The sequence below is a fragment of the Ahaetulla prasina genome, chromosome 2 (genome assembly GCF_028640845.1).
Source record: "Ahaetulla prasina isolate Xishuangbanna chromosome 2, ASM2864084v1, whole genome shotgun sequence".
In the NCBI taxonomy this organism is placed as follows: Eukaryota; Metazoa; Chordata; class Lepidosauria; order Squamata; family Colubridae; genus Ahaetulla; species Ahaetulla prasina.
This window is the reverse complement of record NC_080540.1, coordinates 86,117,279-86,144,531: the sequence shown is the minus strand read 5'-3', so window position 1 is coordinate 86,144,531 and position 27,253 is coordinate 86,117,279. Positions and strand designations below refer to the sequence as shown.

The following is a 27,253-nucleotide window of genomic DNA, read 5'->3' as shown; positions in this document are numbered from 1 at the left end:
GACTCACTGGAGAAGTGCCTAATGCTGGGAAAGATTGAGGGCAAAAGAAGAATGGGATGACAGAGAATGAGATGGCTGGATGGAGTCACTGAAGCAGTAGGCATGAGCTTAAACGGTCTCTGGGGGATGGTAGAGAACAGGAAGGCCTGGAGGAAAGCTGTCCATGGGGTCGCAATGGATCGGACACGACTTCACAACTAACAACAACAATTATGCTATATAAAAGTTTAGAAAATGCAGTGTATAAGAAAATTTGGTCTAGTACTTTGTACAAAAGGACTTACGTCTTTACATGTTCCATCCTTGGGGTACAACTTGGGCTGCTTATAAATTCAAATAAAAAATTATTCTCTTGAAGAGATACTGTTACTATTGTTAAAAAGATACAGGAAATGACCAGGCTGAGTCTGAGGAAGGGGTCAAGAGCCTCAGTTTGAAGTCCCTTTGCACCCACAAGAGATCTAAATCCAGCCCTTTTAAATTTCTTTGACTCTTATCTATCGCCAGTTTGTCTTGACCACTAGTAGTTCAGATTATTGTTTAGAAGTAGCCTGGAAGAGTCATTTGAATAATCCTGGTTCCTGATTTCTTGCATCTGACAAAAGCAATGACAATATAGTTCCATATGGTTTTAGCCATGATAACATACTTTCTTGTTATACTTTAAATATTCCTAGTAAATATTTGATATAGAATGTGGAGTAGAATGCATTAACTGTAATTGATTATGCATTTTGAATTTGATGAAAAGCCTGAAACTCTTGATTTCTTCAAATGCCCACTGAGTTACATATAATGGAAATTAAATAGTAGGGGGGGAGTTAAAATATGGCTATGGGTTTTCTGCTGCATGAAAAAAATCCAGGTGTAAGTAATGATGGTCCTTCGAGGCATGTTTAAGTAAATTAATGTTTTATCTTTCGAAATCAATGCTATTAAAGCAGGTAAGATGAATGTTATGGAGCGCCTTACTGATTTTAGACAGTGAAAAAATGAGTTCTTTAAACGAATTCTGAAAGTTTCATTAATGTATCCATCCCTTTTTATTTTTAGTACATAGTAATATGTAATTGATAAATAATGTATGCATCAGCATAAATTAAACCAGAAGGATAAGTCTGTTAGTCTACAATATTCTTACGGATTTAATATATCTATTCTGGAATATGGCTTTTTGGACAATGGGCAAGCAATATTGTAATTCAAGCAATTATTAATTGATATTAAGGCAAGATCGTTTGGTTCTCTCCTGAAATTGTTGCAGTGAAAATAGATTTTGAAATCAATTTTTCAGAAAAATATTACTGAATATATATATGGATTGTTTATTTTTTAAGCTAAATGGTAGAAAGTCTAAAGGGAAAATATCTGGGCTGCATTATTAGATACATTACTTGAAATCAGGAGTACATAATTATTATTTTTTTGACAAGGAGATGTATTTTGCCTTTAGTGATGGTGCCAAACTTCAAAGGCTATTTCATTTACTTGCATTTTTTGAAAAAACGTTCGAGTGCCAAATATAAGACACTACTAACATTCATTAAAACAACCACATCTTTGTCTTTTTCAGATTTATATGGAGGCTAAAAGATGTGTCTGCTTCGAATAAATGTGCTGATATTTTGAAGGATCTCTTAGGAATCGTTTAGAAGTATGCATAGCCTTATTTAATATTGCTGTGGATAAACAAACTGATATACAGTAGAAGAACTTGACTGACATTTTAAAATATTTGCTTTGAGGTCAGGAAGAGTTGACCAAATCCATTGAGATTAAAACAACTCTTATGCAACGTACATTTTATATGTACTTTAGTTCTAAGAATGAATAGAATAAGATGGGACAAATAAGACATAAATAAGGTCACATCTCATTCCTGCAGTTTTGGTATTGGTTGGCCTTCATCTACCTTCTTGCAAGAAGCAATGTAATTGAGAAACATACTGTGAATGTAGCCTCTAATACCAGAAATAGAATCCGCAACTTCCATGGGTGAAATACTGTCATGTACACAGAAGATATGCTGTTGTTATTTTTGTCTGACAGAAAAAATCTTTTGATTATTTTAAACTTTGAGGAAGAACTGGAAAAGGAACAGACGAAGACCAAAGGATTCTGGGGTTTATCAGGTTCAAAATTGAAGCTTACTGGAATTCTCTGGAACCAGAAAGCCCAGGAAAAAAATGACACAGAGGGACAGATGCTCCAGGTAGATGAAGAAGTTGGTAAAAAGAAAAAGTCCAGTAGGAATTTGTGTTAGATGGTTTAGTCTTGCAATTATATTTTGACCTTTTAACTGCCAGAAAGGCAGGATAGGCTACTTAGGACCCTGTTTCTCACACATTGCAGGAATAAATGGAGGAGCCAAATAAGGTGTCCTCTAGAAGATGGGGGGTGGGCAACAGGAACTGCTGAGTTGTTGGTGAGAGCCAGGACCCAGGATATGAAGAACCAAAATTGGGGAGGGGAGATTATATTTACTAAATGAAATGTATTCTTTTGTCACTATTCTGCTATCTTCACTGGGTTTATAAAAATCTGCTTCTCTAACAATGATGAGGCATTTGGCATTTGAAGGGCCCTATTCCCTGGAGAGCCAGCTACAAACTTTATCCACTCCAGAGTATTTACTTATTGTTCAGAACCATTTGACCCAGACCAAAAAAAAAAGAAATAAGATAAGATAACCTTTATTGCCACTTTTTCCTGTGAATACACTGGCGCACATTAGTTATCCATATACACACATAAATATACACATATATATTAATCACAATCCATATTGTATACATAGCAGAAAAAAAGAGTCTTTAGAGAGTTAACAGGGTTGACACTATATGGTACAAAGCTATTACAGAATCTAGTTGTTCTGCTTCGGATACCGTGAAGGTAACAAAGAAAACCGGTCATGGAGAGGGTGAGTAGTGTCCTGACAATACTGCATACCCTGGTCAAGCATTGGTTACATACCATGTCCTGGATAGAAGAAAGTGAACTTCCAGTAATGTAATCCATGTACTTTTATCTTTTGGGCTGTTCCTTAAACTTGTCAACTGAAGGATTTTTGTGGCTATATTCATATGGACTCCTTAATTGTAGCTTTATTACAATGTGGGATAACTAGCTTAATTAAACTGATGTCAATTTTAAATACATTTGTTACTCCAGTTTATATATTTAAAATGGATTTGTGTAACAGACCATTTTAAATTGGCTATCAAGTTAACTAAATATACTGAAAAATACTACACATTAAATTCAGTTCCACTAAGTATAAATTATTTTGTCATATGACTTTTCTTTGCCATCGAGAAATTATTTTTTAAAGCATTTTGTATTTTATGTCATCTGAAAGACAATTGCAATTCAAAATAATTGTTTCAGACTGTAGCCTATTTGGAATGCATTTGTTTTGCTGAAATTTAGCTTGTGAACAATTCTTTGCTTATTTACATGAAAGTATTTCTTCCTTACTTTTATGCAAGGAATATGCTGTGTAATATACAAAGTAAGTGTGCCCCTTGTCATTTTTCTTTCCTAGAAAACAGAACAGTGCCAAAACTAGCTTAATTAATTACTGGTTTAAATATACTTTTAGTTCTCTTGGGAAAAGTACCTTGTTTATATAACAGGTGGACTGATAAATCAATTATAATAGAAATTATATATTTTAAAAAACCACACACTTTCTTATTCCTAGATTGTTTTTCTCCACTCCTCTTAGCATGCATCAAAATTAACCTGAACTTCGTAGGTTTCAGTAACTATTATGTTTTGGGTTTTGTTCAATTAGAATTTTTGAAAGTCTTAAATAAACACTGAAAGAAAATGCTGGTCAAAAATTGCAAGTTTATAATAGCTGCAAGTGTTCTGTTTTTCTTCAGCTGGTCTTATTAAGCAGTATTTTGAAAGTTCAGAATAAATGGATTCTGGTTAATACCACCCTAAACTTAAAATGATTTAAGTTTAACAAAAAGAAGGACTAGGGGAGACATGATAGCTGTGTTCCAATATCTCAGGGGCTGCCACAAAGAAGAGGGAGTCGGGCTGTTCTCCAAAGCACCTGAGGGTAGAACAAGAAGCAATGGGTGGAAACTGATCAAAGAAAGAAGCAACTTAGAACTAAGGAGAAATTTCCTGACAGTTAGAACAATTAATAAGTGGAATGACTTGCCTTCAGAAGTTGTGAATGCTCCAACACTGGAAATTTTTAAGAAAATGTTGGATAACCATCTGACTGAGATGGTGTAGGGTTTCCTGCCTGGGCAGGGGGTTGGACTAGAAGGCCTCCAAGGTCCCTTCCAACTCTGATGTTATGTTATGTTATGTTATGATTTTGGTCAGTTTGTAGAGCAATTCGTCTGCTGCCTTTTAAACTAGCTCATTGTAGTGATTAACTTGGATTGGGACAATGTTCAAATTCTTATTGCATTACAAAACTCACCTGGAGACTTTGGACCAATAGTGATCTCTCAACCCAATATAATTTACAAGATTCACTAAATGTGGTACAATAGTTTATCATAGTTAATTAGTAAAACAAAAACAATGAAAATAGTTAATTTTCATTGAGTTAATTCCCAATCCAAGCTTCAATTTGCATACTGCCTGAAAAATTAACAAAGTAAACAGTAATGGGATTTGAATTTACTTTTAATTTAAGAAAAATTCTAGCTTAGGTTAGGAGAAAAATATATTGTGGGGGATTTTTTTCCTTCTTTTAAGACGGTGTTTTTATCTTGATAGAAATTAAATTGCCAATAGAAAACAGCCTAACTAGGACACACCTTGTTGCCAAGACAGAGTCAAATGGTTAGAAAACTTCAGAAAATGAGTAGCTGTGGAACTATTTAGCAAAGAAAGAAACCTACAGCACTTAATCATCCCTAGTCAAAATAAAATAACCAGATACATCACATTTTGACAGAGAGATTTTGATATCTTTTTTTCAAGAATTTTACTTGAAAACTCTGGAAAAACTGCACCATTTGTAGAATGACTGCAACTTGTAGATGCATATTGCTTTAATGCAGAGTTTCCGGATGTTTCTGGCTTTGCAGATCGGTGGGCGGAGGGGATGGCTCATATAAGTGGCCAGCAAGTGTGCACGTGCACAGCTTCATTTGCGTGAGCAGCGTGTGCCTGTCTGTAATGCAAATGAAGCACGTGTGTGTGCTCGTAAAAGTGAGGATGCACATGTTTGGCTGTTTCCATGGCCCTGTTGCAAACCCCTCACGGCCCACTAGTTGGCCACAGTCCACAGGTTGGTGGACCCCTGATTTAATGCATTCTTTAGGTTTTAGTTTTTAAACAAATACAGTACAACTTCATGGAATTGATCACCTAATTGCTATTCCGACACAGAAATGCTGACATAACACACTTATTTCTAGTTATGCTATAAGAGTTAACGAATGGAAAAAAGGATCAAGAAAAAGAATTTACATTCTAACTTTGTTTTTATTCTGGTTTTTGTATTTGTTTCTATTGATCAAATTGATACAATGTAATATTTGCTCTTATTTTTTTCAACTCAGTTTGAACTGTTCTGAAACAAATATGATATAGCCTGATTGCCATACTACTCAAACAAGTCAAAATGCAATAATCATTATTCAAGGAATTGCATGGTCTTGATTTTCTGAATTTCAGGATTCTGTAGAATCTTAGTACAGTAATTAGTAATTACTATAGTAAGTAGTAATTGATTTCTGTCACCTAGAATCCTACAGAAAGTTTCTTATGTAATATAATCTTCATTGGCTTGTGTATATTTTTTCTGAGATTTGCTTTTATACTTAGTTGAAGATACTTGGATTCTGATTCTGCATGCTTGACCTGAAGTTTGTAGGCAGTATTGTTGAATCTAAATATTTTCCTTGGCATGGAATAACAAGAGTTTTGGTTGTGCTTTATAAGTTTCTAGTTTCTAAGGATAGAAATATTTCTCTTTATTTTAATTCCCACTTTTAAAAATATAGGTAGTCCTCGACTTAAGACCACAATTGAGCCCAAAATTTATGTTGCTAAGTGAAACATTTGTTAAGTGAGTTTGCCCCATTTTGCCACCTTTCTTGCCACAGTTATTAAATGAACCATTGCATTTGGGGTTTTTTTGTTATTATTTTTTATTTTACAATTTTCTTGGGTTGTAGATAAAATTTCTATATTCACAAGAACAGTGTACAATCTAGGTACAATCTCTTTTTAAGTACAGATAGTAAATCTTATATAGACAATAATTATGACTATTGTTCTCAAATCCTATTCGCCATCGTCTTCATTTATTCTTATTAGGGTTTTTTTGCATTATTTAGTTAACCTCTCTGTTCAGTTTTCTCTATAATCAATTGATAATATTAAACATTGTAGACATCATATATATATAAATATCACATAACCATTATCCAAATAATCATAAGCTTTACTTATCTTGATTATTCAGTATTCATTTCTCAATTATACAAATTATTTCATCTTTGTTTACATTCCCACATTTCTAACTTCCGCTTCTATTTTCTAATCATTAATAAAATAATTTCCAAATTAAACAAGTAATATTTTCCCCATTTATAGTTTCTATCTTTATACTAGTTCTTAACAGAACAACTCCTGTATTAAACAGTATTCTATATTTATCCCTCATCTCTTGCCTCCTTTTGTATCTCTACTCTTATTGACTTCTTGGCACATCTCCCATACTCCTCCCTTGGGGTCTTGTATCTTCTTGTCTTGTTCGTGTTTGATCTAAGTATTTCTTCTATTTCTACTGCTTGTACACTATTTTGAGCCTTCAGTACATCTTTCAATAATCTTTTCATCACTTCAGGGGTGTCTTTCTGTATATCCGCTTTTATTTTTTGATCTCTTGAGGTGTAATTTACCTTTTCTATTTCATCATTTACTAATTATTCTTTTTTTATCTTTTAGTATCATTTGTCATCTTTCCTCCCCTGTCCTTTCCTCTATTCTTTCTATTTCCTCCTCTACTTCCTTTGTTTCTTGATCATTGCTCAGTGTCACTTACTCATAAATTTCTGGTCTCACAAATACACCATATATTAATTCTTTTATCTCTCTATGGTTCCTTGTCATCATTTCTTGCATACCTTGGAGCATCAATAGTAATTCTTTTAATAATACACTTATTTCCTCCTGCCCCATTTTGCCTTATTTTAATAAATCTAACGATTTACTCAATACTCTGTGAGAGTCCCACTATCCCAATTATTCATCACACCAAGATAGCCAATATTAGAACAGTTCACACAATCACTCCATTAAATAGTATCTTAACAATTTCCACTTTGTTTCAAAACTCCAAGCTGTTTCACACTCTCACGCATATTTATAATTCTCAAGGTTCTGAAAGTTGGATGTTTTCACAGTCCGTCTCCAAGCACCAAATATAATCAGTTTGTAGGTGTTATTTTGTGTATTCCAGCTAATCTGCCCAAAATATAACACATTTCACTTCTTTGACTTTCTTCAGCTCTTAAGTTGCCTTCCTGGCCAATAGGTGTCACTGTTTTTTCCTCTGCTTTTGCTGTAAATAAAATGTCTCCAAAAATATTTTCCAATAATTTTGCAAAGTCCTTCAAATCAAGAAGGTAATAAAAATATAATCCAGAATTTTGAAATGATTTAGGTTGCTAAAAGCTAGCCAAACCAGTCTATCTTTTACCTTTAAGATTACTTCTGTCTGCAATTTCTTTTCTTTCTTATCCAAAACTGATAGTAGCTCCAGATTTTAGTCGCTACTATTTACCTCTGTTGAGTCCCACTTTCTAAAGCATATTTTAGGGAAAATTCCATGGCAAAAGTTAGAAAAGTTCTTAGCCAGACTGAGCACATTTTACAAGATCTTTCCTTTTTCTCTTCTGTTTCAGCTGTCATGGCTTCGGTTCAGCCATAATGGCTGTTTTCTCTTCTGCCAGTTCAAGGGGCTTTTTTTGGGTCAAATGAGGAGACTGCTCTCCTTGCGACCACCGAAGCATCCCCTCTATCTTCGTCACCCCTACAGGGTGACTTTCGGCCTCTTAGAGCCTCTGGATTTGAAGAAATCAACGGGACTTCACGGCACTACCACTCATCTGCACCGTTTCGCCGTGATGTCAGCTGCCTTCCTGAACCATTGCATTTGTTAAATTAGTAATATGTTAAGTGAATCTGGATTCCCCATTGATTTTCTTTGTCAGAAGGTCGCAAAAGCAGATCACATGACCATCATAAATGTGAACCAGTTACCAAGCATCTGAATTTTGGTCACATGACCATGAGGATGCTGCAATGGTTCTAAGTGTGAAAAACGGTCATAAGTCACTTTTTTCAGTGCCGTTGTAACTTTGAATGGTCACTAAATGAACTGTTGAGGACTACCTGTATTGTATAAAATATGTAAGAAATTGATCTTCTAAATGCCCCAAGATAAAATATTAAATTTATTGATACAATGATGAAACAGTGGATATACTTAACTTTGAATTAGGTATTTGAATACAGTGTTCATTTGTAGATGTTCCATTATCCAACTAGATAACTGCATGATCTCACACTGATACTATGTAGTTGGGGAACATAATGTCTGCCAGCAAACAGCCAACCGACCCCACAATTCATGCCTGAGCTATATACATTATCTTCTATTGAAAAAAAAAATCCTCACCTTTTTGGGTCTATTTGAGATTCCTAGAAACACTGGACATTTATAATTGATTGAAATTGAAGCCCAAAACATGAAGAGCAGTAGGTAAAACATGGGTATCAAATTATTATGTACAGATAGTCCTCAATTTACAATGTGACCATGGGATGCTGGAAACATCTGTAAATTTGGGCCACTTGCTGAGTGCCCAAAATGTGATTGTGTGACTGGGGAGGGGGCTGCCAGAACTTCACATTAAGGTCAAAAGTACCTTTTGGAAGGCCGTTAGGACTTTGAATGGTTGCTAAGTGACATTCAAAAGTTGAGGACTGCCTGTATTTAACTTTCATGGCTGTCCAACTCAGATTGATTATGGACAATATGCAATGTCCAAATTAGTTATTAAAATGCATATCAAAATCATAGGATGAACGGCTTCTGAACAGAATTTTTATAAACAAAATTTTGTATTCACTTCTACTCTCATGTGCGCGCACACACACACACACACACACACACACACACACACACACACAGAAATATACATACTCATGTGCAGTGTTGCTCTCAGAATGGCCTCCTGCAGAACACATTGCTTTGATTTCCACTGTGGTTTGTCACTCAATTGAACCTTTGCGTTTTCTGCACAGTAGTGCACCTTAGTAGTGCAAATGCAAGATGTCTAGTGAAAGGAAGATTTCTTTTCTCCAGTAGAGAACAGTCATTGTCATGGAAGAAAGAGCAGAGATGAAGCATTGTTGGCAGTGTGATATAGTTGACTCTGCTTTAATAGAGAAAGATCATTCTTGGCTTTCCTTGGCTGCCAGTCTGTGCAGAGATCATGTATTTGAATAGGTAATAATTAACTGTTAATAAGTTTTTCATTAGAGGCCAAGCTGCATATGTGCATGAAGGCAGAGCTGGGATTCTCTCTTGTCTTAAAACAATAGTGCTTTTAGGCAGTAATCATTTCTTTTGAATATTTTAGAGCTTAATTCTATCAACAAATAGTATTGATTCAGTTATTCCTGTATTGCAGTATTGTTCAAAGTACTGTACTTGTATAGCAATTAATGAGAACGTTTTTCCCCCCTCCCTTATTAGTAGTCTGTGAGGGGAAAATACTAATGTGCATGCTTTGCATGCAAAATAGTTCAGCCCTTCATTGTTTCAGGTAGCACAGGAATTGCAATGTGCCTAAAATGTATAGAAGTGCTGTCAATTACTTTGTAGACTATTAAAGCAGATGGAACAATTGTCTGGTTCTATAGAAGTTAAGTTTTTGTGGCTTTATATGATGCCTAAATTGAGACATTGCTTAACTTATATATAAAGAAAGTTTTGACAAATATTTTTAGGTTATTTTGGGGTTGGCAAGTTGGTGCAACAATTAAAGTGTTCTGGATTCAAAATATTAGGGCTGTGTGTTTCTCTGCATGGTACCAAGGAAAGATATTTCTTTAAGAAGCTACAGACAGGTACAAGGTTTATATTTCTGCATGCTTTGAAGCAACTATTTGGAAATGCATAGCTCAACTTCCATCTTTGCTTAAAGTTTTGGGCAGATGCTTCTATATGTTTAAAAATTTAGAAGGTAGTTGCTTTCTGTTCATGGAGGTGCCTTGTGACAGCTGAAAAAAATATGTAGATTTTCTCAAGAGTTCTAATCCAAGGTTATGATAGACAAACACAGGTGGAAGGATTAACATGGCATTCAGCTGGGAACTCTTCAGAAACCAACCCACTCCAGAGTGTACTTTTCCTCCTCCCCCTTTCTTCTGTTAATAATTCTTTTACTTTTGACTGTATGCTTGAGATTGGGTTAGAAACTTGGACACTTAAAAGCTAGGTGTTCATCTGATCTACCAACTGATTAATTTACAAATAACGTTTTTAAAAGGCAGTCAACTTTTGGATTTTCCCGAGAATCCTTTTCTTCGGTTTCACATACTACAAATGAGGAGGTACAGTTAAGCTTTATTTTCCTTTCTCTCTCTTCTCTTGTCTTTGGAGTGATTGGAAAGACAGAGTGACCTAGCAGTTTGTGTTTCTTTAAAACGGGGACTGGGATGCCCTTTGAATTAGAATTAGAATTAGAATGAGAAGTATAATCTTTTGAACAAATGACCTTGAACATGTAAATCATTACCTTGTTCTTTTCCCTATACAGCACAAAAAGAATTTTTATGTGAACAATATTGGATGCATACTGTACTGTTTATGCTAATACCAAATGTATAGAGATAATTGACTATTCTTAGTCTTTTTTTTAAAAAAAAGTGACAAGTTAACATAGAATTTATATAGGAATAAGAAGACTAATAGGATATATTTTTTTGTTGGTTGATAAAATCCTTTATTGAAGGATTGTATTTTAACTGCATGTTAAAGTTTCAGAATGGTGATAATACCACAATAATTTTTTTAAAAGAAGAATTCTCATTTTGCAGAAACCTGACTGCAGAGTTACTGATATTGCAGGATAAAGAACTTTCAACTTCTTTCATAAAATGCCCTCTTGCAGTTTAGACTTCTATAGATATTCTGTATGTATATTCTTCTATACTAGAATTCCATAAGCTTTGATCTTCCAAACATACTGGAATTACAACTCCAGCATTCTATAGGACTCCCATCAAGATGTTTTTTCCAAAACATGCTGCAGATCAGCAGTGGGATTCTGAGACTGGAAAAATAGGAATCTTAATTATAATTAGCCCTATGTCTTGTTTCCAAATTTGTGGTTGCATTTGATATCTTATGAAGCATCTTGTTTTATATTTTTATATAATTATATGTATTATAAATGTACACTATATCTTGAGGCTTATTTCTTTTTTTAAAAAAATGAGTAACCATGGAAAAAAGCAAATGAAATTTACTATTACAGAAACATGTATTCTACAAATTTAAAGCTAAGTTGCAATTAAAATGATAAAAACAAATGCAAACTAAAAAAATAAATGCAGAAAAGGAAAAAATAAGAATATATTGTAATATATTGTATGTATATGTATATATATGTATGTGTTTTCCTCCAAAATAAGACCCTGACTTACATTTTTTTTTGCCACCAAAAAAGGTACCAGGTCTTATTTTTGAGGGGAGGGGGAAATGTCCATTTACTCACCTCACTTGAGCGCATTGCCCCCAGCCTCCTTTTTGCTGTCAGAGGCCTGCAGAAACTTCTTCAGCCAGCAAGGTTTTCCTGAAGGTCTCTGCAGCCTATAACAGCTCCGGATTGATCCAAAGCTCTGTTATCGACTACAGAGGCCTTCAGGAAAGCATTGTCGGCTGCAGAAGACCCGAGGGGTGCAAGGCCTTACTGCAACTATCCAAAGATAGTAGTAAGGCGGTCCACCACCCCCATCCCCACCCTACCTTAATTTTTCTTAATTTTTGTGCACCATGGAGGAGGCGGGATCTTAATTAGGGCTTATATTGGGGGTAGGCTTCTATTGGGCACATGTGTAAAAATCAAGCTAGGACTCACTTTCTGAGTAGGTCATATTTTCGGGGAAATGTGTATGTGTGTGTGTGTGTGTGTGTGTTTTCGTAGGTTTTCACGGGTATAGGTATGTAGGTCTTGGCATTTTCGGTTCTTTTCCCGTGTAAGGGGGAGAGTATCTTGGTGACGTTTCGACGAGGTCTCATTCATCATCTTCAGGCTGGTGTCTTTGGCTTCGTGTTTCTCGAACAAAGAGTGGTCGTAGCTGCCGTCTCTCTATAAATACTGGTGGGGAGGTGGGGAGTGTTGCTGTGAGCGGGTTGATTGGCTATTTGATTGCATCTTGATTGGTAGATGAAGTGGGTGTTTGCAGATTGGTTGAGGTGGGAAGTGTTGCTGTGAGTGGGTTGGTTGGCTCTGTGGTTGCATCCTGATTGGTAGATGGAGTGGGTGTTTGCAGATTGGTCGGCCGTTTCGTAGCATCCTGCGTGGGTGTGGTCCTGGTCTTTTGTTCCTGAGCTTTGGTGTAGTCTTTTCTGTAGTCTTCCAACTGGATAATAATGGGAGTGCTGCTCTGTCTTCTAGTACTAGAGATTCTTCTAAGTAGTGTCTTAGATGTTGACATTTCTACAGTAAAGAATTTCTCTATGCTCCTTAATCTTTGTTTGATCTTCTTTGAATCTGTTGTATTGGTGTTGATGTCCTTTAGCATATCAGTTTGAGGGTGGAAATTCCTTCCAAATTCAGAGATCATTTGGAAGAGTGTTCTGTTTTCTATATCTATTTCCATCTTCGGTGTTCTAACCGTGAACTCTTAAATTCTTTGTAAAGTTCCTTCCTGAGATCTTTGTCTTCCTTGGCTTTGTCTTCTGTTGTCTTCTTGGTAATTTCTGTGGTTTATTCTGACATCCAGTTTGCTTTTTTCTGTTTTGTGCTTTTTGGCAGTCCCTTTTCACATTTATCCTTAACAGTTTCTTTGAGTTCATTCTACAATTTCTCTAAATCCCTATAATGAAGTTTAATACTTCAAAACAATGCTTTATGTTCTCCAGGAAAATGAGTATATGCTCAAGATCATATTGTGGAAGCCTGTTGACATTCTTCACCTTTAACTTAACTTGGAAGTTGCACATGAGCAATTTGAGATGTCTTCTACAGTCAGTGCCTGGTTATCTCTTTGCTGTTGCAACTGAGCTCCCCAACCCCTACATAATATGTAGTCAGTTTGACATTTGTGTACTACATGTGGTGATTCCCTATATTGTCATATTAGTTTTTGAAGATTGTTAAAATGGAAAAGTCATTTAATTGGCAGAAATTAATAATTCATTCTCCTGCTTCACTTGGTTTCCATAAAATCTAACTTCATTTTTCTTAATATTTCCAACTTTCACATTTCAGTCTCCAACCTCAAGCAGCACAACTTGATTACAGTTCTGTTGATTTCAAGTTGCATCTGATCATTTCTAAATGTGATATATGAATACATAAATTATAAAATGCAACCACCTCCTCTTCTGCATCAATAGTTGGAGCACAAACTTGGATATTTTTTATTATTAAAAGGTTGTCCACAAAATCAAATTGACATCATTTGGTCATAAAGTGTATTGTTTTTGTTATCCTTTCTAACTAAAGAAAGCAGCATTGTTCCTTTCTTTGTTCGGTTTGTTTTCCATGTTTTAAGCAATAGATAGCATTATCTTAACTGAAAGTGTCCAATTCCAGTCTACTGAATGTGCTAATGCCTAACATGCCAGTGAAAGCTCATAGCTGAGCTTTCGAAACCACATTCACTTTTCTTAGGTTCCATGTTCCCACTATAATTGTCTTTTCAGCTTCACATTTTATTTTCCTACGGAGTAACGTCAGCAAATTACCGTATTTTTTGGAGTATAAGACCCACCGGAGTATAAGACCCACCTTAGTTTTTGGGGAGGAAAATAAGAAAAAAGCTGATTGGCAGGTGGATCGGCCTCCCAGAATACCCCCAATCAGCTGTGAATTTTAACAACAGGTTCCTTGGTTGTGAGCTCTGTGCCTTGCTTTTTTTTTGCTTTTTTTTTTTCTGCCTCTGAGAAACTGTTTCAGAAAAAAACATTTTTCTGCCTTTGAAAGCCTCTGAAACAGCTTCAGAAAAAAAGCCTCTGAAGCTCTGTTTGGGAGCTTCTTTTCTGAAGTTTTATTTGGGGGCTTTTTTTCTGAAGCTCTGTTTGGGGCTTTTTTTCTGAAGCTCTGTTTGGGGCGTTTATTCTAAGCTCTGTGAAGCTCTGTTTGGGGCTTTTTTCAGCCTCTGAAACCTCTGTTTGAGAAGCTGAGCGGGACTACATTCGGAGTATTTATTTATTTATTATTTATTTATTTAGATTTTTATACCGCCCTTCTCCCGAAGGACTCAGGGCAGTGTACAGCCAAATTATAAAAACAACACAATGTACAATTAAAACAAAAAGTTAAAACAAGCATAATCCATAAATGGCCGAAATTTAAAACGAACAAATTTAAAACCCTTAAAATTCATAAATAATAACCCCAATTCAGGATAACACCTATCCTGCGCAGACTGCACTGGCTACCTGTTGTTTTCCGGGTGCGCTTCAAGGTATTGGTTACCACCTTTATTTATTTATTATTTATTTATTTAATCATATTTATATACCGCCCTATCTCCCGAAGGACTCAGGGCGGTTCACAGGTGCTTAAAAACACATAAATACAGAATAAAAACAATTAAAAAACTTATTTTAAAGCCCTTTAATTAAAATATACAAATAAAACCCAATTAAAACCCCTAAATTTAAAATCTAGCTCAGTCCTGCACAATTAAATAAGTATGTTTTAAGCCCGCGGCGGAAGGTCCAAAGGTCCGGAAGCTGACGGAGTCCGGGGGGTAGTTCGTTCCAAAGGGTGGGAGCCCCCACAGAGAAGGCCCTTCCCCTGGGCGTTGCCAGACGACATTGCCTCGCTGACGGCACCCTGAGGAGACCCTCTCTGTGAGAGCGCACGGGTCGGTGAGAGGTATTCGGTAGCAGTAGGCGGTCCCGTAAATAACCCGGCCCAATGCCATGGAGCGCTTTAAAGGTGGTCACCAAGACCTTGAAGCGCACCCGGAAGGCCACAGGTAGCCAGTGCAGTCTGCGCAGGATGGGTGTTATACGGGAGCCACGGGGGGCTCCATCTATCACCCGCGCAGCCGCATTCTGAACTAACTGCAGCCTCCGGATGCCCTTCAAGGGGAGCCCCATGTAGAGAGCATTGCAGTAATCCAGGCGAGACGTCACGAGTGCGTGAGTGACCGTGCATAGGGCATCCCGGTCCAGAAAGGGGCACAACTGGCGTACCAGGCGAACCTGGTAGAACGCTCTCCTGGAGACGGCCGTCAAATGGTCTTCTAGAGACAGCCGTTCGTCCAGGAGGACGCCTAAGTTGCGGACCCTCTCCATCGGGGCCAATGACTCGCCACCGATGGTCAGCCGCGGATTAAGCTGACTGTACCGGGATGCCGGCATCCACAGCCACTCTGTCTTGGCGGGATTGAGCTTGAGCCTGTTTCTCCCCATCCAGACCCGTACGGCCTCCAGACACCGGGACAGCACTTCGATAGCTTCGTTGGGGTGGTTTAAAGCGCTCCATGGCTTAGGACCGGGCTATCTACGGGACCGCCTACTGCCGGCTTCTATCTCCCATCGTCCGGTACGCTCCCATAGAGAGGGACTCCTCAGGGTGCCGTCAGCCAAACAGTGTTGACTGGCGGCCCCCAGGGGAAGGGCCTTCTCTGTGGGAGCTCCGACCCTGTGGAACGAACTTCCCCTCGGACTTCGACAATTACCTGACCTTAGGACCTTTCGCCGCGAACTTAAAACTTATTTATTTCGTATGGCTGGACTAGCCTGATTTTTATTTTTATTGGATGGGTTTTTAAAATTTTGTTATTTTACGGGGGAGTACGTTTTTTAACATTTTTGGGCATTTGAATTAGTTTTTTAAGGGATGTTTTTAATTATTGTGTGTATTTATATTTTATCTGCCTGTTCACCGCCCTGAGTCCTTCCGGAGAAGGGCGGTATACAAATTAAAATATTATTATTATTATTATTATTATTAATGAAAATTATTTAGGATTAAAAATTTAAGCCAGTCCCGCTTGAATAAACAAATGCGTTTTCAGCTCACAGCGAAAGGTCCGAAGGTCGGGTAATTGGCGCAAACCAGGGGAAGGCCCTTCCCCTGGGGGCCGCCAGCCGACATTGCTTGGCGGACGGCACCCTGAGAAAACCCTCTCTGTGTGAGCGTACAGGTCGGTGGGAGGCATGAGGTAACAACAGGCGGTCCCGTAAGTACCCGGGCCCTAAGCCATGGAGCGCTTTAAAGGTGGTAACCAAAACCTTAAAGCGCATCCGAAAGACCACAGGAAGCCAGTGCAGACTGCGCAGGAGCGGTGTTACGTGGGAGCAGCGTGAGGCTCCCTCAATCACCCGCGCAGCTGCATTCTGAACTAACTGAAGCCTCTGGGTGCACTTCAGATGAAGCCCCATGTAGAGAGCATTGCAATAATCCAAACAAGAAGTGACGAGCGTGAGTGACCGTGCATAAGGCATCCCGGTCAAGGAAAGGGCGCAAGTGGCGAACCAGGTGCACCTGGTAAAAAGCTCTCCATGAGACGGCCGCCAAATGATCTTCAAACGACAGCCGTCCATCCAGGAGAACACCCAAGTTGCGCACCCTTTCCATTGGGGCCAATGACTCGCCCCCAACAGTCAGCTGCGGTTGCAGCTGACTGTACCGGGGTGCTGGCATCCACAGCCACTCCGTCTTGGAGGGATTGAGCTTGAGCCTGTTTCTCCCCATCCAGACCCGTACAGCTTCCAGGTACCGGGACAGCACTTCGACAGCTTCGTTGGGGTGGTCCGGGGTGGAAAAGTACAGCTGCGTGTCATCAGCGTACAGATGGTAACTCACCCCGAAGCCACTGATGACCTCGCCCAGCGGCTTCATATAGATGTTGAACAGGAGAGGCGAGAGAATCGACCCCTGAGGCACCCCACAGGTAAAGTGCCTCGCGGTCGATCTCTGCCCCCCTGTCAACACCGTCTGCATCCGGTCAGAGAGATAGAAGGAGAACCACCGATAAACGGTGCCTCCCACTCCCAAACTCTCCAACCGGTGCAGCAAGATACCATGGTCGATGCTATCAAAAGCCGCCGAGAGATCTAACAGGACCAGGGCAGAGGAACAACCTCTATCCCTGGCCCTCCAGAGGTCATACACCAACGCGACCAAAGCTGTCTCCGTACTATGTCCGGACCGGAAGCCGGACTGGAATGGGTCTAGATAGACAGCTTCATCCAGGTACCGGGGGAGCTGCCATGCCACCACACTCTCTACAACCTTCGCCACAAAGCGAAGGTTGGAGACTGGACGATAATTTCCTAAAATAGCCGGGTCCAGGGAAGGCTTCTTGAGGAGGGGTCTCACCACCGCCTCTTTCAAGGCGGTGGGGAAAACCCCTTCCAACAATGAAGCATTTATAATTTCCTGGAACCAGCTTCGTGTCGCCTCCTGTGTGGCCAGCACCAACCAGGAGGGACACGGGTCCAGTAAACATGTGGTTGCATGTAGCCTCCCCAGTAACCTGTCCACGTCCTCGAGAGCCACAGAATCAAACTCGTCTCACATAACCTCAACAAGACGCGTCTCCGTCATCTCACTTGGATCATCGCAATTTTGGTCTAAACTATCCCGAAGCTGAACGATTTTATTGTATAGATAACCGTTAAACTCCTCAGCACGTCCCTGCAAGGGGTCATCCCGCCCCTCCTGATGAAGGAGAGAGCAGGTCACCCGAAACAGGGCGGCTGGGCGGTTATCTGCCAACGCAATGAGGGTGGAAATGTAAGAACGTTTCGCCTCCCTCAGTGCCACTAGGTAGGTATTAGAAAAAGACCTAACTAGTGTCCGATCAGCCTCGGAACGGCTAGACCTCCAGGTACTCTCTAGGCGTCTTCTCCGGCGTTTCATCTCTCTCAGCTCCTCAGAAAACTGAGGAGCCAATTGAGATCTACGCTGGGTCAGAGGTCGCAAAGGCACGACACGATCCAAAGCCCCAGCCGCGGCCTGTTCCCAGGCTGCTACTAGTTTTTCAGCTGTGCCATGGGCAAGATCCTCGGGGAATGGCCCAAGCTCCGTTAGGAACCTCTCGGGGTCCATCAGGCGCCTGGGACGGAACCAATGCATTGGTTCCGTCTCCCTGCGGTGATGAGCGGCGGTCCGAAAGTCCAAGCAAAGGAGAAAATGATCTGACCATGACACAGGTTCCGTCGCTAAATCTCCTAATTCCAGATCATTAAACCACTGTTCAGAGATATAAATCAAGTCCAGTGTGCCACCCCGAATGTGTGTAGGGCCATCAGTTACTTGAATCTGGTCCATGGCCGTCATGGAAGCCTGGAACTCCTGGACTGCCATTGATGACAAGCCGGCCGATGGCAAGTTGAAATCCCCCATGACCAAAAGTCTGGGAATCTCAACCGCCACTCCGGCCAGCACCTCCAGCAGCTCAGGTAGGGCTGTAGTCACGCAGCAAGGAGCCAGGTACGTGGTCAACAAACCCATCTGATTCCTATGGCCCCACTTCACAAGGAGGGATTCACAACTGGCTATCTGAGGCACAATGGACTCCCTCGGCTCTAGACTTTCTCTAATCACAACCGCCACCCTTCCACCCCTACCTTGGGTTCTCGGCTGTGGAATGCTCGGAAACCCGGAGGGCACAGTTCAACCAGGGGTACACCCCCTTCTGTGCTCAACCAGGTCTCCGTAATGCCCGTAAAGTCCGCGGCCTCCCTCTGAATAATATCACAAATCAGGGGAGCCTTATTAACTACGGACCGGGCATTGCACAGCATCAGCCGAAGACCCAAGCTTTGAGGGTCTTGACCATCCGGGAAACGAGTAAGGACTGAGGGGCCGGAGCATGTGATCGCTTTTAAACAGCAAACACGTGCTCCCAAAGAACGATGCGGCCCCTCACCTCCGCCATATCTGCCCCTCCCACTTACCGTACAGATGGAACGATACTCTACACTATGAACACCGTCTTCCCCCCCTTCGGACTAGGTAGAATGATTCCGTGAGCAGACGCTGGGACTGGACATACCCTCCCAGACGGGTTTCTCCCCCTACCCGACTCTTCCCTCCCCCCCTTTAAAAAACCCCTCCCCGACGAGTATCCCCCATTACCCGACTTCACCCTCCCTCCCCTTAAAAATCTATCTAAAAAACCCCAAAGGTTCCTTCTTGCCGCATGCCATTTCTCTGGGTCCCAAAACCCATCATTGAGATAGGCCCCCGATAACGTAGAGGGCCATTCCTGCAAGGCGGGGGAACCTCGCAGATGATGGAGTTCCAACGAAGAGTATCTCATATCTCATATTGGGCCAAACTGGCATAAAAAGAGTTCATCCCAGACCACTGGTGATAGTATGGCAGTCATAATTTTAGGGGCCGATAACAAAAGCCCACAGATGGTAAAGATGATAAAGATGATAAGGCGAGATGGTGAAGACGAGATGGGTGCTCTCATGAAATCCTCAAAATGATGTTAAAATAGGAGATGTTTAAGATGACGCAGCTGCCAGTCTATTCCCCTCCAATACACCCCACTCCCCACCAACAGGGAGTCCGGGGAGGGGGGGGGAAGAACCAGGATAAGGCAGGTCTTACCATAGATTAGCCAAAATGAGTCCAGTCCCGAACAGCAAGCAAACGTGTCCCAGGGCCTTGCCAGATCTTGAGGCAAGCCTGGCAAAGCAGTTGCGACCATCTAAAACCCTCTTCAAGCTCCAAAGTCTAGGAGGGAGTCTGAACTCCCAAATCCAAAGTCCAAATCCCCATCCAAGTTCCAGAGTCCAGGGGGGGAGGATTACCATGTAATGCGCATCATCATAGAACACCATCGCACACACAGACCACGAGGGAGAAATAGTCGGCCCAAAACAGCCCTAACAGGTCCAGATGGCATTCCAAAATGGGGGGGGTGGAAAGATGGAAAAGGCCTACTACGGTCACTGCCGTGAGTAGCTCAGACGTCATCCACCACCCCAACAAGACGTCTTCGCCCTCGTGGCAACGGTTGCGGGCCGCCCCCTTCACTGCGGGGACCCGTGAGTCTTACATCCGTTGCTTAGCTTGGGCCCTTCCTTAGATCGAAAGCTAAGCCGGGCTACCATAGCTGTAATCAGGGCTAAGCCGGGACTCCTGTGTCCTCTATCCGTTGTTGGGGTCAAAGATCAGAACGACCCTCATCCATACCGTCGCCATCAGAATCGAAAAGGAGGCTGGAGACCGGAAGATAGCCGAAAGAAGCCGAAAGAAGCCAGGAGAGGGCCAAAAAGTAGGCCGGAAAATAGGCCGGAGCTTCAATTGCCCCGCCCCATCCAGCCGCCGCCATTTCACCGCCCGTTCCACTGACTTGGCTCCTGACCCGGGACTCAACAACCGCGGACTCCACGAGGGCAAAAAGCTTCTCACGCGGTTGCTGAGCAGTTCATCCATCCGGCCAGGAAAACCAGGACGGCTAGGTCGTCTGCAATCGGGACGATCGCAGCGATCGGGACATCTCTGCCAGGCCCGCTCCGAGAAATCATCAAACGTCCATCCTAGACATGCGCAGTAAGGAAGTGTATAAGATGCACCCAGATTTTTACCCTCTTTTTTTGGGGGAAAAGGGTGCGTCTTGTACTCCGAAAAATATGGTAGATGTTCCAAGGCTTTATCTACTTTCGTAATAAACACTAAAATCTTCCTCAGTAGTCCCACCAGGCCCAAGGTTGACTCAGCCTTCCATCCTTTATAAGGTAGGTAAAATGAGGACCCAGATTGTTGGGGGCAATAAATCGACTTTGTATATAATATACAAATGGATGAAGACTATTGCTTAACATAGTGTAAGCTGCCCTGAGTCTTCGGAGAAGGGCGGGATATAAATGCAAATAAATAAAATAAATAAATAATAAATAAATAAATAAAAAATAAAAGTAGTATGTTGAGTGCCATCTAACCTGGGAGGCCCTTCATCTAGACTGTATCATCAGTCATGTTATACATTTTATCCAGCAGCTTTCTTGGTAAAATATAGGAGTGGTTTACTTTTGCCTTCTCCCATGTAAAATGAAATGATGCCTTTGTAATTGTTACTAAAGTGACTGTCCACCTCAAGCATCTTCCTGTATCATGGATAAATACCTGTTGTTTTAGCTGTTGTCAACTGGGATGCCTTCTTGCCTTAGGTGACCCTACTGTGATTATAAATTCTTGGCATACACTCCCAGTCTTCTTTGCCCCTCCCCCCATACCATGATGAGGCAGCAAGCAGGACTGGGGGAGGGGAAGTAGATCTATAATTAATATTAGACTAGCTATTATTTTTCTATTTTCTTTGTATAGAGTTTTCTGCCTTTATGGTATTATCCAAAATTGAAACAGCATTAATGGTAGTCTTCTACATATAAATTCCTTTATACTGATTTTTAGTGAGAAATGTTTTATTGATTGACCCCAAATTAGACAATCATTAACAAACCTTAGCAAATAAACATTCAGAGGAACCACTGGGAAGATAGCAACAACCACCGCCTGTTGTTTTAGTACCCAAATAAGAAGTTTCTGATTTTCTGGAATCCTAGAAAGAGTTGCATGCTTATAACTAACCTGGAGTTGTTGTGCTCTGTTAAGAGGTAAATAATTTCTGTATTGTCCATATCAACAAAAAGTACTCCTGTAATATAGACACTCTATGGCAATTCTGTTTTTCACTTGCACCTTCTTTGTTATTTTCATATAGTTCTAGATTTATCACATTAGTAGTTTGCTTTTTTCTGTAGTTTGATCTCCTTTGGGTATTGATGTTATCTTACTAGCCTTTTTTGAAAAAAATAAATTGTAAGCATTTAGCAGAAGATATTCTATTGTTTTCTAGTTTTATTTTCTAAAATTTAGTTTATATTAATACTATAACAATACAAAAATACAAAATAAATGATAGGGAAAAATAAGGAAAAGTGTAGAAAAGAAGGAAAAAAGGAAGTCATTGACTTCCGAGTCCCTTTCCACCTTAAGCACAAAGTCCAGAAGCGGCTTCCAAGTTGAAAGAGAATGTAGTTGTACAAATAATCCTTGAGTTATGAATGTAATGGAATTTGCCTGTTCCATTTGTAACCTGAGGATTCGTGGGAGTGAATGTCGTACCTTGAATGCGATGATTCCCTCCTTTTGCCCACGCATTCGCTAATCAAATGCGAGGCTTGTTAAGTGCATATGAGGTTGGGGAAGGCCATGGGGGCATAGTGATGGAACAGGCCACCTTCTTAAGACAACCCAAGGCCTCCCCGACCCACTGAAATACCTCATGCTCCCCACAATTGCTTCCCCCCCCACCCAACCTGCCACACCAGGTCACTTACTGTGCGAAGATCTAGTAAGCTGTTTCCTGTCCAGACTCTCAGCTATGCTTGCCCCTTAGCAGCTCCATTTTGCGCAGGCCCTGCCTGGTACTTTGCTGGGTAAAACAGAAGTATTGGAAGCTCCATTTTGGCCTGCGCAGGCCTCGCCCAGCACTTTGCAGACCAAAATGGAGCGTTGGAGAGGTGGACCCGACCTTCTAATGCTTTGTTTTAGCAAGCAAAGTGCGGAGCGGAGGGGATAGGCAGGACGAATATTGCAGAGCCCCTGCGGTTGTTCATAAGGGTGAACAAGTGCCATGAGGCTGCAACATTTGTAGTTTTGGGACTTGTTCATAAGCACTAAGGGACACTTATCATGTAACTTCGAATGTTCACTAAGGGAACACTCGTAACGCAGGGATTATCTGTATTTTTGTCTTTATCTATTGTGGAAATCAAAGTGTCCTTCCATTTTTATGCATAAAGTAATCTTGTTGTCCTCAGCACATATAGCAGAGATGTCAGACTCGAGGCCGGATCTGGTCTCCAAGGTGCTTAGATCTGGCCCACAGGGCCGCCCTGGAAACAGCAAAGGATTGGCCCATGGTGCCTCTGCAAGTGAAAACGGAGCTTGTGAGGGCCCTCCTGAGCTCTGTTTTCACTGGCAGAGGGTTGCAGGAGGCTGTTGCAGCCGAAAACTGAGCTTGGGAGCTCAGAGTGGCAGAGTGCTCGGGCCACCACAGGCATCCTGGACATGAGTGATGTTGAGCTGCCCACGCCCACCCTGCCCATGCCCACCCGTGAGTCAAATGCATCCCTGATGAAACCCCTCAATGAAATTGAGTTTGAAACCCCTGATATATAGCATCAAAGTCTCCCCCCCCCCAAAAAAAAACAACAACAACAATATTTTGGCAGAAGATTCTGATACATGTTGAATATATGTTTATGGAGTAGATGGTCACAAAAAAATTGTATCACAGATTATTAGGACCCTAGAAAAATCCTTATTATATTTATTCATATTCAGTGATGGGATTCAGCCAGTTTGCACCACTTCGGGAGAACCGGTTGTTAACTTTCTGAGCAGTTTGGTGAACTGGTTGTTGGAAGAAATCATTAGGGCAGAGAACCGGTTGTTAAATTATTTGAATCCCACCACTGTTCATATTATATTCATTATATAATCTTCCTAAGCAGAAGTAAGACAGCATGAAGGTATTTAATACCTATAGTGTGGAACAGCTTAACACTCTGCCCGGAATTGCTGAAGTGCAATAGGCAGACTTGTGACCCAGAATTGGATTGGGTTATATTTTAAGATGCGCAGTTGCCTGCTGCAAAGCAGATTTTAGACATGCTTCATATCAAGAAGCTGTCCTCAGCTTCTGCCATTTGGATACAGTAAAGTTGCCTACATCTCTTCTGAGAGATTATCTTTTGTAACATGGTTCCAAGGGGTGCTTACACACTTTTTCATTTGCAGGCTCAGCTTTTGGTTACCTCACCTGATAGTGTCATCCATGATACTATTTAAACATTTCTCTGCTCATTGGAAACAACTTGTTCCCAAACTTGAAACAAATCCCTTCAAACTGCATGGCATTTCTATAATGCACTTTTCCAAAATAGATTGTGTGTTGGGCATATTCCCTTTTTATCACATTGTTTCATTAAAAGAAGACAGAGGAAGTTCAATAACTATTGAATAAAATGAATTCAAGTACTTTTATAGCAATACTTGAAGTTCCGTTAGTTTGACAGAGCATCTACTCTATTTGATTTCATCAGGAATTTTTCTTCAGAATTCTGTTGAATGTAGCGTACTTGCTTAGGGCTTTGAATATTGTGAGGCTTAAGTCTAACCTTTGGAACTTGAGCAACTGACAGGGAAAGATGAGATAATATTAGCAATGAATATGTTAGTGAGTTTTGAGATACTGTATGTGCATGTGTTAAGTGGCACTTGAGTTTTTATCTATCCGAAGTCCATATAAACAAGCAGTAGAAGAAAATAATATTGCTAAAACTCATAATCTGTTGAGAGTATTGTTACAGTATAAATGCCTTAATTATATGGGGTTAAACTGACAAGTTTTGCAGTAAAAACAACAGAAGCTTGTACTCAAGCTCTCTCTCTCTCTCTCTCTCTCTGGAAACATAAGAATCTCAAATATACTGTACCTGAACTAATCAGCAAATTGACATAGAACGGGAAGACTTATTCAATTTTAACTGTATTTCAGTATAAAATGCTTGTATCACCTATAAAGTAGTATATTTGAAACCATTCTATTTTTCCATCGATTCCAGCCAGATAGCTAAGGTAACACATTCAAATTAGTAACCATTACTTACAGCTCTAAAACAGCTACAAAGCCATTAACTGAGAAATGTACTAGATCACTACAGAAAAGTTAGAAGAAAACGATATCTTGTAGATGGTATGCTAAATCAAGAAATCTATGAAAAATATGGGTATTCTCTTTTCTAAATCTCTACTATCTATGACATTGTTATTATGAATATTTTTGGCATGTAATTTGTAAACCATTTCATACTGCTCGTACCTCATCTACCAAGGTTGCTAGAACAATTATTATTCTAAACTGATAGCCAAATATGAAAATGATAGCATATTCAACTGGTTGTGTATTATCATGTCTGAAACCATGTGATAGCTGTTTTACAATTTTATTAATAGTTGTGAACCATGTTCAGGACCTTCTATCCTTTTCTTTGCTATTGGTGAACAAAGTATATTGTTACATTTTCCCCTCCGTAGTACAGTATACTGTAACAATGCTTTTGAAACTGAGAAGAAATCTTAAGAAAATATTCTGAAATTTGCAGCATGATTTGATTTTGGATTTTGGATTGGTTGGGACTGCATATATCTAGATATATGTTAAATTGTAATACTGTTTCAGTATTTAATATCTGTAGAGACTCAAATTATCAGCTTCACTGGCAGTTCCCGCAAAGAAAGGATGCTAGATAAAGGATGATTCTATCACTGCCCATGGATTCAGACTTTAGAGTGTCCCCCCTCTTTTTTTTTTCCTTCAGTGAACAGATGCAATTTATAGCCTGGACACACTATCCAATCCTGGTGAATCTGCAGTTCTACACATTCAATTTGGTATAAATTGAAGCATAACATTAAGTTTTTTTACTGTGTTTACCCGAAAATAAGAATAGACTAGACTAGAATAGAATTTTTTATTGGCCAAGTGTGTTTGGACACACAAGGAATTTCTCTTGGTGCATATGACTATAACTTTGTTGCTTGTATCCTTACGATTTATATTGATATTGTTTCCTGATTGCTTATTTGTACCCTATGACTATCATTAAGTGTTATACCTTAGAATTCTTGATGAACCTATCTTTTCTTTTATGTAAACTGGGAGCATATGCACCAAGAGAAATTCCTTGTGTGTCCAAACACACTTGGCCAATAAAAAATTCTATTCTAGTCTAGTCTATTCTTATTCTTATTTTAATGATTCAATCAGAAATGGAAATTGTATATTTTCTGTACAGAAATCTAGATTATTTCAGAAATGATTATATCATTCTAATGTTTGACTTTTCTCAATTTTTATTAGAACATTCAACTCCAGCCAAAGTGGTGAAAGCAGCAAACCTAAGGCAGAGGAAAGGAAGCAAGGTATGTGGCTAACATGTTCTTTTATCCAATAAATACCTGCATGAGGGAGGGGGGAATGGAGGCATGGTACATCCTAATGAACTGGTTAATTCTAGAGAGATCCTAATGAGATGTTAGGATTTTTAATGCATCACTTTACATTTGCTCAAATTGAATCACTTGCTCAAAGCTCATTTGCAATTTAACAATCACTTTTAATTTTCAAAATCTTGACTATTTTAGAATAATCCATAAAGACCAGCTGTCTGCTTTACCCAAATCATGTATCAAACGGTTAGAAACATTGCTGTGGCTTGGTTCTTAAAAGGACTACAGTTTTTTCTTCATAGATAAAATTGCCCATTTATTCTTACTTTTGTGCTTTTTGTCTTTTTAACTATTTAGGAATTGATAACAGGACAGATCATCTTATCACATGCTTACCATTTACTCAAAAATAGACGAAAAGAACTTCATCAAAAACTTTTTAAAAATCTAAATATGCAATGTCAGCAGGTTTTTGACACTCAAATCTCTAGAAGATTGGTGAAACAGTATTTATTCTTCTAAAATCTGTGCTAATTTTCTATGGTGTGTTTTATTATTAATTTTTTTAAAATTACTATTTCTAACAAATGATTTGGAACAAGCATTGTTGGCTTGATGTATAACTTCATGAATCTCCCAAGTCCTTTGTAAAAACTTGATGTTGTATTTTGCTCTCTTTCGAATTCACAATTTAGTTTTAATAACTATGGTAAACACCACCCAGAACCCTTCTACACTGCCTAGAGTCCCTCTCTGAAGAAGATGGGCAGTTAAGAAATCTGAAATATAAGTAAATAAATAAATCAGTGTCTGGAGATTTATTTCTCAAGATATCCAAGAATCTCTTGTTACTTAGTTTTCTTAGTTGATTGGATTCCTTCCCTGATTGAGTCAATATGGGTACAGACATTTATCCCAGATCTGTTCTAATGAACACCAAATGGAAAAAATATTCATTTACTTTATCTGTAATCTCCATATCGAATATTTCTTACACTTTTGAATATCCAACAATCCAG

At 39.7% G+C, this 27,253-nt stretch overlaps 1 protein-coding gene across 2 annotated transcripts in view; it reads left to right on the top strand.

The window, feature by feature from the left end:
* LARP1 (La ribonucleoprotein 1, translational regulator) overlaps nt 1–27,253 on the top strand; it is a 106,857-nt gene that overhangs the window by 33,423 nt on the left and 46,181 nt on the right. For both annotated transcript variants that reach the window (XM_058166576.1, XM_058166575.1), the window contains exon 2: nt 26,146–26,207. In XM_058166576.1, coding sequence (XP_058022559.1) covers nt 26,146–26,207 — 62 coding nt within the window. The remainder of the gene's footprint in view (nt 1–26,145; nt 26,208–27,253) is intronic.